The sequence below is a fragment of the Pteropus alecto genome, unplaced genomic scaffold (assembly GCF_000325575.1).
Source record: "Pteropus alecto unplaced genomic scaffold, ASM32557v1 scaffold414, whole genome shotgun sequence".
NCBI lineage: Eukaryota > Metazoa > Chordata > Mammalia > Chiroptera > Pteropodidae > Pteropus > Pteropus alecto.
Genome location: NW_006435781.1, coordinates 780341 through 794281, shown reverse-complemented (window position 1 = coordinate 794281; position 13941 = coordinate 780341). Strand labels below are relative to the sequence as shown.

Here is a 13941-nt window from a genome sequence, read left to right as displayed (position 1 = left end):
AGAATTTCTCATTTTGCAAGTTGGTTCCTTCTTTAGGTACCATATTCCTCAGCCTTGAGGTATTCTTCTGAGTTCTCTTCTATTGCCTCTTGAAAACTAATTCCCAATAAAGAGTTAATACAAATCAGTATTAAACCTTCCCTGTGTAAGTTACTCTGTAGTTTCTGTGACCTGTCTGACCTTGACTAATGCAAGGGGCTATTCCCACTCAAGTTTTTCTGATTCAGTATTCAATGTTTTAACAACTCAGCTTGGATATAGCAGAGTAGGTGTTCAACATTTGTTGTTGAGTTGAATTAATTTGGGGAAAATGCCAGATTCCACACCAAAGACCTTTGAAATATAAAGACATAGGTAGTGTTTGTGGTACTAAAGGCTGGCAAGAGTAGTACATAAATGAATCTGATGCCAAGATCAAGGTAGAAAGTGGTCTATTCCTAAGGACAGAATAGAGAGACTGATCACTGCTAAAAAAATAAAACAGATCTTTTCATAGCTTCACGCAGGTCAGTTTTACAATCTGTTTTTTGATTTTTTTTGCTTGAACTGCAATTTCTATCCTGAAACTATTATTCAAATATAAATAAAAGCACATTCTAATTCCATATCGAAATGCAAATGTAAATGACCTATGAATGAGTTGCCACCTAGGAATATTTCTACTCAAGTCCAGTAACAGTGCCATGAGGGCAAAAGGCCAAAGGCCTGTCGAGAATCCCCTTTTGCCAAGCCCAGTCCCTTATGTTGTTACAGATAAAGTACCTACTCAACAAAGATAGTGGCAGAATGAAGGACTGTGTGGAGGCTCGCTGCTGGCACCGTCACAGTGATCTGCCCCACCATCACCTACTTCTCTTCAAGACTGGACAAAGTCCTACTCTTTCCAGTAGAAAACATGACTGGAACTTCACCCCCAATATATAAAAATTTTCCTGCATACCTCCCTGGCTATGCCCCCTTAGGACCTTTCCTGCCTTTTGAAGCCAAGCTCTGCACAAGGATACTGCATACTTGCTTTCCCCTTCCTCCTCTCTGATGTCTTCTGTAATGTACTTTCACCAGTCTATCTCCGGGGAAATGTCATCAGAACTGCTCTAGTAAAGGTCATAAGTGATGTCCTTTCTGCACAATTCTGGCTTCATCTTACTGGGACTCACTATTCTATTTGATATATATTTTTTTCGTGTCTGCTACCTCCTAAGCACCTGGTTTTAAATGGGGTCTCCTCTTACTTCTTTAACTGTGTCTCCTCATCTCTTTTGTAGACATTGTCTCCTCTACCTACAACTTGATTTGGGGTAAAACACCTAAATTCTGTTCATGATTCTTTTTCTTTTGGCTTATCTGTGCTGATCTCATGGACTCATATATTTACACTGTGCGCTCACCTCCCAGTTAGATTTCTTTCTGTCACCACATATTTGACCCCCTTTATCACGTCTACCTCCCCCCTCCCCCCCCCCCCACCCCTCTGGTGACCACTAGTCTATAGTCCATGTCCATGAGTCTCTGTTTGTCCTGTTCATTTGTTGCTTTTAGGTTTATATCCCTTAAGATTCATCCATGTTGTCGCAAATGGAAGTATTTCATCTTTTCTTACGGCCAAGTAATATTCCATTATATATATGTACCACAGCTTCTTTATCTAGTCATCTAACATAGGATACTTTGATTGCTTCTATATCCTGGCCACCGTGAATAATGATGCTATGAACGTCAGTGTGCAAATATCTTTTTGGATATGAATTTTCAAGTCTTTGGGGTAAATACCCAGTAGAGGGATTGCTGCATCATAACTCTACAAGTTTAATTAGTATGTAACCTGATAAATCCTCCACTGGTATAACTAGTCTGAATCATTCTTCTTAAATTTAGGGGTGTGTATCTCTCTTACTGGATTATGGAATAGCCCCACTCGGATGCTCCATAAACACTGCAACAGACCCTGTAGCTGCCCTGTCACATAACATCTCAATCTCAGAAACTCTGAATCCACTTGCTGCACGCACTGCTAGATCCAGTTTAAACACCCACACTTCTCAATTTTATTGTTCTTGATGAACCAAAATTATTGGGATTTTATGCACCCCAGGGCACTCCTCAAACAAAGAGAGAGAACAATTGGTGGGTAAGCATTCCAGTTTCCATTAGCTTATGGAACAATTCTAAGTTTGCTCTATAACACTGATGTTATACTCAGCAGTCCCCAACCTTTTTGGCACCAGGGACTGGAGCTCCTATGAGAATCTAATGCCTGATGATCTGAGGTGGAGCTGAAGCAGTGATGCTAGCACTGGGGAGTGGCTGCAAATGCAGAAGAAGCTTCGCTTGCTCACTCACTGCTGCTCACCTCCTGTGTGGCCTGACTCCTGAGAGGCCACAGACCATTACAGATCTACGGCCTGGGGGTTGCAGCTCCTATTCTACATGATTTCTTTAAAATTACCAGTAGGATTTAGCCCAATTACTCACAGTGAAAACACTGATAAAAGCACCCTGCGTTTATCAACCTTACAACCTTTCATTCCCTACTCTCTCTACTCCCTCACTTGTCCTCGTTGGTATCATCTCCGAAATTCACTACCAGCACCTAAGTCCTTGACTCGCGGATTGCTTTTGGTTGGTATCAAACGTAAGCAGGCACCTCAGACTCAATGAGGTGGCACATGATCTTTCACTTCCACACTTGGTTTTCTTCTTATTTCTCAATCTTGTTTATAAAAAAAATCTCAGATACCAAATCATCTAATACAAGACCTAGATGCTCTCCTAGAGATTTTTTAATTTTCTTTGTACCTTTCACTAATGATCTTGCCTTTGACTGAGCTAAAATGATCACTTCTTACTTGCAGGTCTCACTGCCTGCAATTTCTCTATCTCTCAGACCACTCCCTCTCCACAGTCACCTCAGAGGTCAAGTAATCTGATCATGGCATCCCTCTTCTTCCCTCTTACATTTGAAAGCATTTAGTGTTTCCCTGAGTGCATGGTTCTAGATCAGGTTGTCGGTGAAGCACAGATTCCCCTCAACAATCTTGCTCATGCCTACTTGCTCAGGCTTACCTTCAGCTACTCCCCCATTTGCATTTTATGCTCTAACAAACCCAAATGGTTTGCAGATTTGCATATATAACCATTCTCATATTTCCAATTCTTTGCATGTGCTAGTATCCAACTGCCTGGAATTGCCCTCCTCCAATTGTTAGTTTAGCTGTCTCCTATTCTAATTTTAAAATGCTCTCATCTAATTTACAATGAATCTTTTCTATGAAAGCTACCCCAAATGCCTTCCTATACTGATTCACACATATGTATGCATTTTTACTGTGTTCTCTAAATCTCAGTGATAGTTTCCGATGCAACTTTTTGCATCTTATAAGATTGTTTTCATGTCCCAAAAATACTAAGAAATCAATAAATTTTTGCTTAAGTAATCAATGTAACTAATGAAGGATAGGCTCTTTAGAACCTTAGAACAGTATGTCACATGTTACAGATGAACTTAGTAAATGGATATGAAACTGAACTTCATTATGAGCCATTTTTTTCCTTCTTGACAAACAATTCATCTTGATTTAATAGAGTGTATGTGAAGCATTGTTTGATTGGGAGAAATATGGTATTCTCTTTTAATTTTGATTTAAAAATTCATACACATGGTTTAAAATTTCCTGTGTTATATGAACAAAAACTTTTTTATTATTTTGGAAGAATATACAGTATCCAACATCTTGGGTACTCATAGAATCACATGTATTACAGGTGACTATAATAAACATATCTGTGTGCATGAGTGTGTGTGTAGAGAAATAGAAAAGGAGAGACAGAGAGGGGTAGACAAACATGAGGATAACCTATACATATTGGTTAATCTTGATTAGAGAAAAGTAATTTGTGGTCACATAAAATCTGATTTTGAGTGCTAAATTACTCCTTTGTGGACTTGAGCACATTACTAGATTTGGTATGTCTGTTTCCAATTAAAACCCACACTTTATAATGTTTAAGAAAATAAAATGATGTAATACACATGTAAATATTTCAGCCATGTTTAGCACATGACAGTTTCTAAAACCTTGAAACTGAGCTAATATTTAAATATTCCTCATTTTATCTGAGAAGCCAAACATTACTTGCTAGATGTTTATGCAAATCAGTTTAAAGAGATTTTTCACTGTTATCATCATACCTCTTCATGTAGTTCTCTCCAACGAGAATTAAACGTCTCAAGTTCCTCATTGATCAGTTCATCCATGACTCCGCCATCTGTTAGGGTCTGTGCCAATATGCGAATCTGATTCGGGTTATCCTCTGAATGTTGCATCAAATTTTCAAGTGACTGAAACACATTTGCAATAATTATTGTTTCTCTTCTTTTTCTAAATACATCAAATTAACACAAAATGCTCAGTATCTTCTGATTTACATATAATTCAGTTAGAATCAATTTAAAACAATATTTAATTGGCATAATAAAATGTGAAAGATCACTGTTATTTCAAAAAATACAATGTTGCTGTAATCAAATCTTCTTGAACTTAAGGCAAGATTATGGAATGAGACATTTAAAAATGATTCACAGCCACCTTCTTTTTTTGGTGCCCGCTACTCTAAAACTTAAAAAGGTAAAATACTCAATTTCTCAATTTCTCTTATAGCTAGTGATGGCCAAGTGATATAATTCTAACAATATATGTAGGAAGAATTTCAAGAGGTTCTCTTCCCAAATTAAAAAACAGCACAGTCTCTTTAAAAGAAAACCCTTTGCCCTTCACACATTTTCACACAAACCTGGCTTAGAGGTAGAGCAGCCATCTTTGGACTGGTTGGCAATAAAAATAAGAATGAGGCCCTTTAACGTGATTAATAGGATAATCACATTATCATATCCTTCATCATTTTTTGGAAGATGTACTGCATTGTTGATTCACAAGGAATGTTTGGTCAATGAACAACTCTAAATAGGACAGGGTCAAATTACAGTCCCCATGAAACCTCTCTCATTGTTCTTTGATACCTTTTCAGGTTTCACAATTTTCTTGTGAAAATAAGGAAGTTGGATATAATAGTGTCTAGGTTTTAGCTGTGACATTTTAGGATCCCAATTCTGTTCTGTCTAAAGAAACATTTTGCATTTTCTTGACATTTTGATTAATTTATGTACCTTATTTTAGCATATTTACACAGGGGCCATACCACATAAGACTCCACACACAATACATATGCTAAACCTACATATTCATTATATATATAAAGGATTAACCAGAAGTACAATAAAATACATAGAACATAAATGATTAATTAAATATCAAAAGTTCACATAAATCAAAGTTTATACATACGAACTCCTTTAAATTTTATTTTTTAAAGGTCATCCAAAAAAACTTGAAAATATACTAAAATTTTAAATGCACTTTCTAGGGCTGGGTGAAAAAGATGAAGGAATTAAGAAGCACAGATTGGTAGTTACAGAATAGTCATGGGGATGTAAAGTACAGCAAAGGGAATATAGTCAATAATATTGTAATAACTATATATAGTGTCAGGTGGGTACTAGACTTATTGGGAGGATCACCTCGTAAATTATATAAATGTCTAACTATTATGCTGTACACCTGAAACTAATATAAAATAATATTGATAAATAAATAAATAAATAAATAGGGTTTTGGGGGGAGGTGTAGATTTTTTGATAAAAGGTAAAATTTTATATGTACTAAGATGTATGAACGTTTTAAAGATATAGTTCTAATATCAAGGTATGCTAATTCCATACTTCCAAACATTCCGTAAGGTATACATTTATTATTTTAAATAATTTCAAAATATGTTCCAATTCAACAAATATAGTTTTTAAACTGAAAATAATATTTTACATTATTATCCTCTTTAGTCCAAAGGAACAAAATTGTGCATTCAGAGTGTCTTTGCAGAGTGTCTGTAGTAGATTTAAGCAGGTAAAGTGTCAACATTGAACTCAGTCATATAGGAAAAAGCAAATGACCTCTGTAAGAGGTTATTTAAATCCTTTTTAAAACCTTGAAACTAGAAGGTTCTTAGAGGAAACAAAGGTTTCATCCAAAGAGCCAGTGCTGGAGGAGGCATAGCAACTAGACTCTGTGCTGTTTTCTTTGAATTTATTTTTGATTTGGTACTTGACATCTTTCAATACTGCATATAAATTATCATTTAGATTAATTCACAACTTACATCTAGCACCTCGGAGATTTCCTCAGTTCCACCAGGAATATTTTCAGTGGTTTTAAGTTTAGCTTCTACTTCATTCAGCCACTTGTTTGCCTTTTCCAAGTAGGACAGTAACTCATGCCAACACGCCCAAACTTCCTAAGAAAGAAACATATATCCAAGATAAAATATTTTAACAGAAAAATGATGGCAAGATTTTGGCATTTCTATTTTTAAAACTTCTAAAAATATAACATTCATTTTACATCTTTCACCTTTCCTTCACAGTGGGTAATTGAAAATGCGGCTAGTCATTTTGATCACTAATACGTCTATAATTACAAATCATTAAGGAAATATTTTATTACATGAATAAATTCAAGATTCAGTGATTTACTGTTTTAAATAAAGAAATAATTCATTAACATTACAGTCTGCGAAATATAAAAATAAAAGCATATCTAAAAATGCATATACAAACCTAACACCCCAACATATCAGCTATTACCACTTTCCTGTGACATCTTCTAAACTTTATCATATATAATTAATTTGATAGTTAAAATTAAAGGATGGATTTAACTATAGTACTCTTTTCATTGAACATTAAGTCATATAACTTTTCCATAATACTAAGAAGATATTTTTAATTAAAATTTAGGTTTCATTTAAGTGGCTATATTTTTTCTATTTTAACAATCAACATTTATTGACTAGTTAGACTATTTTAACTTTTGTTTGCCATTATAAATTTTTGGTGAACAGCATCATGAGTATGGATTTTTCCCATATCTCAAATTATTTCCTTGTGGTATATTATCAGAAATATAAGTACGAACTATTTCAAGGATATAACTATTTTAAGGCTTTTGATATATTGAAAAAACTGATTAATTTATAAAAGAATTCATACATAAAAAAGCAACACTTTAAGATTTCTACCAAAATATATAGAAGATTTTTTTTTGACCTTGGGATGGGTGAGGAAAGCCTGAACTAATATTTCAAAGACAATGATATATCTATATTCAATAAACATGAAAATACATTCAAACTCAATAATCAGGGGAATGTAAGTCAGGATTATAGTGAGATATTTACACTATGATGACTAATATAAATGAGAAGTTTGACAATTTCAAGTGTGAGAGAAGATATACATTAACAAAAACTTTGTATTTATTGTTGGTGGGTGCGTATAGTGTAATGACCATTTTGGAAAATAATTTGTCATTCTCAGTAAAGTGAATATTTACATACTCAACAGCCTAGCAATTCCAATTTTCAGTACATATCCTCAGAAAAATGGTTTTGCATGCATAACAAAGTCAGTCACAGGAATGATCATTTCAGCATTTTTTGTAACAACCAACATTTTTAAAAAGAAAGAGAACAACCTTAATATTTACTGGCAGGAAGATGGATATATACACTGTGCCACATTTAATCAAAGAATAAGGGATGTAAAAATGAATAAATTCATCAAACAGAACAATATGGATGAATATCAAACACAAAAATTTGGGGCAAAAAGAGCAAGCCCTAGGAAACAACATATTATAGGTTACATATTTTGTAATGCTCATAACAAGCAAAATTGAGCTATACGTTATTTAGACATTCATCTGTATGTGATAAAATATTTTTAAGCAAATGAATAATAAAGGCAAATTCCCAGATTATGGTTATGTCTGTTGGGGAAAAAGCAGAAAGATGTACTAGTGGGTAAGAATATAAAGATGGTCAATTTCCATTAGCTTTCAGATTGTAAATATTAGGCAAATCTATAAATACAATAACGCAATTACCGACACCTGCTACCCCGCTACCTCTACAAAAAAGGAGCCAAGGAAGAAAGTTTTATTTTAGGAGAATCTAAAATTCTATCAGATTTCCCATTTTCACCTTTGATCCTAGCCCTTTCAAATGATGGAAGACAGTCCCTCTATAACTGATAAAAATCATCAGTCTAATCTGCCTTGGCAGCCTACAAATACTTGCTTGGTATTTTACATACAGTTTATCACAAAAAGTGAAATTAAGTATTTTGCTTTAAAAGGTGATAGAAATCTTAAATCTGGGTCATTTCCAGCTCCTGCTGGACTCCAGGCTGTCTTTCTTCTGGGCAAAGATCCCAGTGGGAAAATATAAATATCTCCTTAAACACCCGAGGGGACTTTAGAGCTTTGAAGATAAGGAGATGCAATTGGTAATATGTTTTATTACCTTTGGTACAGATTGAAGTAATGAACTACCTTGCTGATTTAACCATCAGGATAGATGGCCTCTTGTGTCCTCAATGCATCTGAAGGACACAGCTGGAGAGGCTGAGTGTACTGGCTTTACAGGTCACCTTGGCAAAATAAAATATAGTACTGCAGACTGAATTGGAGCTAAAAGCCACTTAGAATAACTGTTAAGCTTAACAGTTTGGAACTTAAAATTACTTTGAAATTACAGAATTGAAATTGACTTTGAAGAGAGTACAAATGAAAAAAGCTACTTCCATTCCAAATGGTAAATGGAGCCACTGTGGTAATTCCCCCACCCCTGCATCAGTGATATTAAAACATTGAATAAAATGTAAAGGAAAACATTTTAAATTCATAGCTTGTCTATGAAACAAGTACTAAAAACCTTCAGGTGGCAAAAACAAAGAAGGAAGATACATGCAAGTAGAGGTTGGGAAACCAAGCTTACCAAAATACTGACATATCAGAACAGGGTATACAACATAAAAGCTAGGGTATTCAATACTAACTTGGTTTGGGAAAAGAAGCATCGCTGTCATGCATTCAAGGGAGATGGAAAAAATAATGTTATATGCCATGTATCCTGGAAACAAGCACTACAAAATCTCTACCCACTGGAGTATAAAGAATTGATAAGGAAGTTGAGAATCCTTTGGATCTGGGTTAGAAAATAAGAATCCACTCATAAGAAATTGAAACCTAAGTTTATATCATACATGAGAGTAAAATATAACATCCCTCAGACTCTGGAAGAGACAAAAAGAAAAGACTCATCAGGACCTTCTAACAGCCCAGAACAGAAGGGATTTCCAGTAAAAGCAATTCCTACCAGAGGTAAGCCCACAAACCAAAAAATGACAAGCCATGTGAGGAAATTCACTGTCATTAGAGGCCGTCCAAAATTGTAACAAATGGTAGACTCCCCAATTTATAACATAGAGATAACAGAACAATTGTAAAGAATTTGATAATAAAGTGTAGTATGGTGGTGAAAGTCACCAATAGCATCTATTTTTCTTGAGATTGGCAACTAGAGTTCATACTTGAGAAATAAAACACTAAGTTTCCTACATTCTATGATAAGAGAACTTTTGTTATAAGTTTTCACAAGCCCTGTTCTAAATAGAGGGGCTGATGGGGCAGAGCATTGGGGAGGGGTGGTGAAGAAAAGAGAATATGAAAAGTTAGGCAATTTTTTTTTTCTCACCATTTTATGGGTGTGTTTAGGATAAACTCATCCGGCCCCTTTTCTTTACAGGACTTAAAAGGGTATTATTGCTCATCAAGTAGGTGGGTATATTAATGAAGGGATGGCTGGCATATATTCCCTACTGAGTTGCTAGTATAGCCAAAAAGGAATCAAGGGCAACTCTTTCAATTTTCTCATTCCTGAGAGTTATGGAAGGTGGGAACTGTCAGTGCCCACAGACTGAACTGAAATGTGGTGGGTAAATAAGACTCCAGGGGGTCATAGAAGCATGTGTCAAAAGGGTATAATTTTCAAGGTAATGTGGTGTAAGACTATTGGAAAGAGTCTGTGATTCTTTGAATACTGCAAGGTATCATGTAAGCCTAGGAAATATTTATAGAAGGTTCAAAGTCCATATGAATAAGGCCAACTGGGATCCCCCACAGACCATATCAAGTCTATAGAGAACAAGCCAGATCAATGGTGATAACCTGCAGGGTATGGTGATAAAAGGCACCATCCCAGATGTGTGTGGGTGTTAACAAAATGATATAGCAATTGTAGCCAGCCATATCAGATTAAGAGTGCATTCTTCTCTATGTATTCTTCTACATACCAACACTGGAAGATCACCATCCAGAAACTCAGTGAGAAGAGAGTACTGAAATATCATTTTTTATCACTCCCACCCCTGTATAAATTGCAGAAGCCAAAAGATTAATCTGAATTGGTGGAAGATTTTAATAAACTATGAGAAAAAAATTGAAATTAAACTAAATTTTAATAATTAAAAGTCAATGAAAATTTATGGGATCAGACTGAAATGCTGATGAAGAAGCCAACTACTAGGCAGAAAATGAGGTTGGACATGGTTGGTTTTAGTTATCAGAAAAATAAAACCATTTCATGTGTATTACATTAACTTGAGACCTCTCAACCAAATAGATTACATAAGTTTAAATTGTTTAAAGAAATAGAATTACATAAAATCAGATTATAGAAAAGGAGAGATTTGCAAAATAACTAAGTAAAAACTTGAGAAATGGAAAATATGGACTTTGAAAAAATACAGTCACACACATATAAGCAGATGTGTACATAGACGGAGATGAATATATTTATATCTCAAAGGATAAATTATGCAATAGGCAGTTGAAGAGAGAATTCAAGAACTGGAAGACAAATTTTAGAAAATTACCCAGAATCCAGAAGGTAAAGATAGAAAAATGGAAAATATTAAAGGAAAGCCAAGAATGAGAATACAGAATGGGGAGATTTGTCATAGATCTAACAATTTCCCCTAGGAAGAAATAGAGAGATTGAAAAAAAGAAAATATTCAAAAATATAATGGAGTCCACCAAAGAGAGAAATAATCTCTCTGTTCTTATTAATACATCAGGTCACAAAGTATAAATAAAAGCAAATTACATGTAGATAAAATAGAATTAAACTGCAAAGCAATGGAGAAATAGAGAAAATTAAAAGCTATCACGGAAAATTATTAAGAAACCATAATTTGACAGCAAACTTGTTAACAGTAAGAAATTTCAGAAGACAATAGGAAAAAATTTTCGGTGTTGTAAAAAATAATTGTCCCAGCATAATTAGATGTTCAGTTAGGTAATTACTCAGTACTGAGGGCAAAACAAAGGCATTTTCAGTCATGCAAAATCTGAAAGTATGTGCTAGTCACACTCAACAGAAGAGCAGAAGCAAAAGAAAGATACAAAGAGCAAAATCATCATAGAAATTGCTAAAATAGCATTGGTAAATCTAAATAAATATTATTTAAAATAATAATTCCAATAGCAGCAGTGGCAATGGCACTGACTAATTTAGGGAGTATGAAATAAAGTACTACAATAATATGGCAGTTGAACATAAATTCAGAGTTAAACCATTCTAATGGTCCTGCTACATCACTGTTAGAGAGGTGCATAAAAACATTTATTATTGCTGGACTTTGTTGACTAAGGTATGCAGGATAATAATTAATGGTTCCATTGAGATCAAATGAGTAGCGTGTATATTCTAGACCAGTGGAAAAGGAATAAAAAGGGACTTAACAACTTTAATATATTAGGAAAGTTTAGAAATGCCATTACAGTACATATATACAAAGGAATATTACTCAGCCATAAGAAGAGATGAAATAGTGCCATTTGTGACAACATGGATGGGCCTCAAGATAATCATGCTAAGTGAAATAAGCCAGACAGAAAAACTTGAAAATCACATGATACCACTCATATGTGGGATATAAACCTAAAAAGAACAAACGAACAGGACAAATAAACAGAGACTCATGGACATGGACTATAGACTAGTGGTTACTAGAGAGTAGGGGGTTCGGGGAGGAGAAGGGAAGTAGACAGGGTAAAGGGGGTCAGATATGTGGTGACAGAAAGAAATCTAACTGGGAGGTGAACACACAGTGTAAATATATATATCCCTTACTGTTAATGTGTACAGCTGAAACTTATTGGATTTCGTTAACCAATGTCACCATAAAAAATAAATTAATTTAAAAAAGCCATTACAGATTAAAAAATGAAAGGATAATTCAACAAAAAGTCTTGAAAAATTTGTTATTAAAAGTCTTGAAAATTTTGTTTGTAATAAATTTTATTATTAATGAAAATAAAATACCTCTTTAGAAAACATACCCCTAAATAGATTACTGATGGGTTAACATATCTTTTAAATGAGCAACATGAATAATAAGAAGCAAAGAATAATGATCATGTAAAGAAATTAAGAACAAAAAAATAAGTGTTTTTTTTAAATATTATCAGAAAGCAATTTCCTAGGTATGAAAAGTTCCTCCTTCATGTAACATGATGGCAAATTACCTGTGACTTCCTTGAGATTTATAGTGTTGTTCCTTTCATTCTCATTCTTTGTTTTATTGTCTGTAGCACTTACATAGCACTAATACAAGAGATTTTACTTTATATCCTCAGCAACTATAATAGTTCCTGGCATATAGAAGGTACTAGCTTTGTAGATGAGGAATGAATTGGATTTAAAAAGGGGGGTGACAGGGACTCATCAATAAAGAAAGAATTGGAATTTACAATGGAGAAACTCAGAGATCACATTTTATAATTAGAAAATTATAATATTGGAAATACCTTAGATGCAGGTAAAAATATTTTTTAAGACTTTCAAGGTCTATTCTACTGGCCTGAGTTATATTTGCTTTTAAATATCAAATGCTAAATATAAATACCAAAACAATAATGTTTTTCAACAATAATGGGGCATCTGCATTCTTTATCAACTATTTTTACAAAAATGACTCAGTTCATGTGGGAGAAGGGGCCTCAATTTAAAGCCCAACTAGTGAACAGTATTTGGCAGCATCAGCATTTGGTAGTAGATAGTTTCTAATTCCTTGGCACACTCTTTATTGTTGGTAATTTTCACAAGGAGGGTGATAGTTTGTGATGCAGTTACATGGTAATCATTTGAGATATCTGAATTCTTTATCACCTATTTTTCAATAAGCATGTGAGAAAGATAAAGCAGGACTTATGATAATAAATAAATATAATATAAAATACCACCCAAAAGAGATAGACAACATGTCTCGTAAAGAACACTATAGGGCACAGCATTTATTAATGTAAATTATAATAAATACTTTTCCACAGAATACCTTCCTGCTAAGATACTTAAGACTTCATGCACATACAAATAAATGAAAAAATAGACTAATTTCTATAAATCCTGAGAAAACTTATGTATAGGGTAGTTGTAACCTTATAATAATAAAAATAATGGTAATAATAATAAGAATTAAAATGATAGCTGCTGATATTTATTTAGCATTAGGCTAAGTAATTTAAACGGAGTAGCTCATTTAATTTTCTCAACACTCTATGAAATAGGTACTATTTTTATGTTCATTTTAGAGATAGAATACAGGTTTATACAAGGTAAACAACTGGCCCAAAGTCACAAGTTGTAAGTGCCTGAGTGAAGAATTTGAGCCTAAGTAATTTTATACCAGAGTCCTTGTGTCTAATCACTATGGTTCACATATAATTAAAAAAAAAAAGCAACTGACTTCCAAAGTCTTGCATTTCCCATTCAGTCTGGTGCAGAGCCACTGGTAGTTGGTGGTGAGAGTGTCAAGTTCCTTTTTTAAGGCCTCTTGTGCTGCAGGTGGAGCTTGAGCTATAACACTATTCACAGACTCGGTGAGAAGTTTCACTTTGGTTTCTTTCTGCTGGGCCTCTTCTTTAGCTCTCTGAAAAATAAAGAATACTCCCTGAATGGCAAGACAGTGACTTTACTTCCAAAATGCA

At 34.2% G+C, this 13941-nt stretch overlaps 1 protein-coding gene across 1 annotated transcript in view; it reads right to left on the bottom strand.

The window, feature by feature from the left end:
- DMD (dystrophin) overlaps window positions 1-13941 on the bottom strand; it is a 1580480-nt gene that overhangs the window by 1221956 nt on the left and 344583 nt on the right. Inside the window, exons 25-27 of the mRNA XM_006911463.3 lie at window positions 13701-13883; window positions 6211-6345; window positions 4190-4339 (exon numbers count right to left, since the gene is read on the bottom strand). Coding sequence (XP_006911525.1) covers window positions 4190-4339; window positions 6211-6345; window positions 13701-13883 — 468 coding nt within the window. The remainder of the gene's footprint in view (window positions 1-4189; window positions 4340-6210; window positions 6346-13700; window positions 13884-13941) is intronic.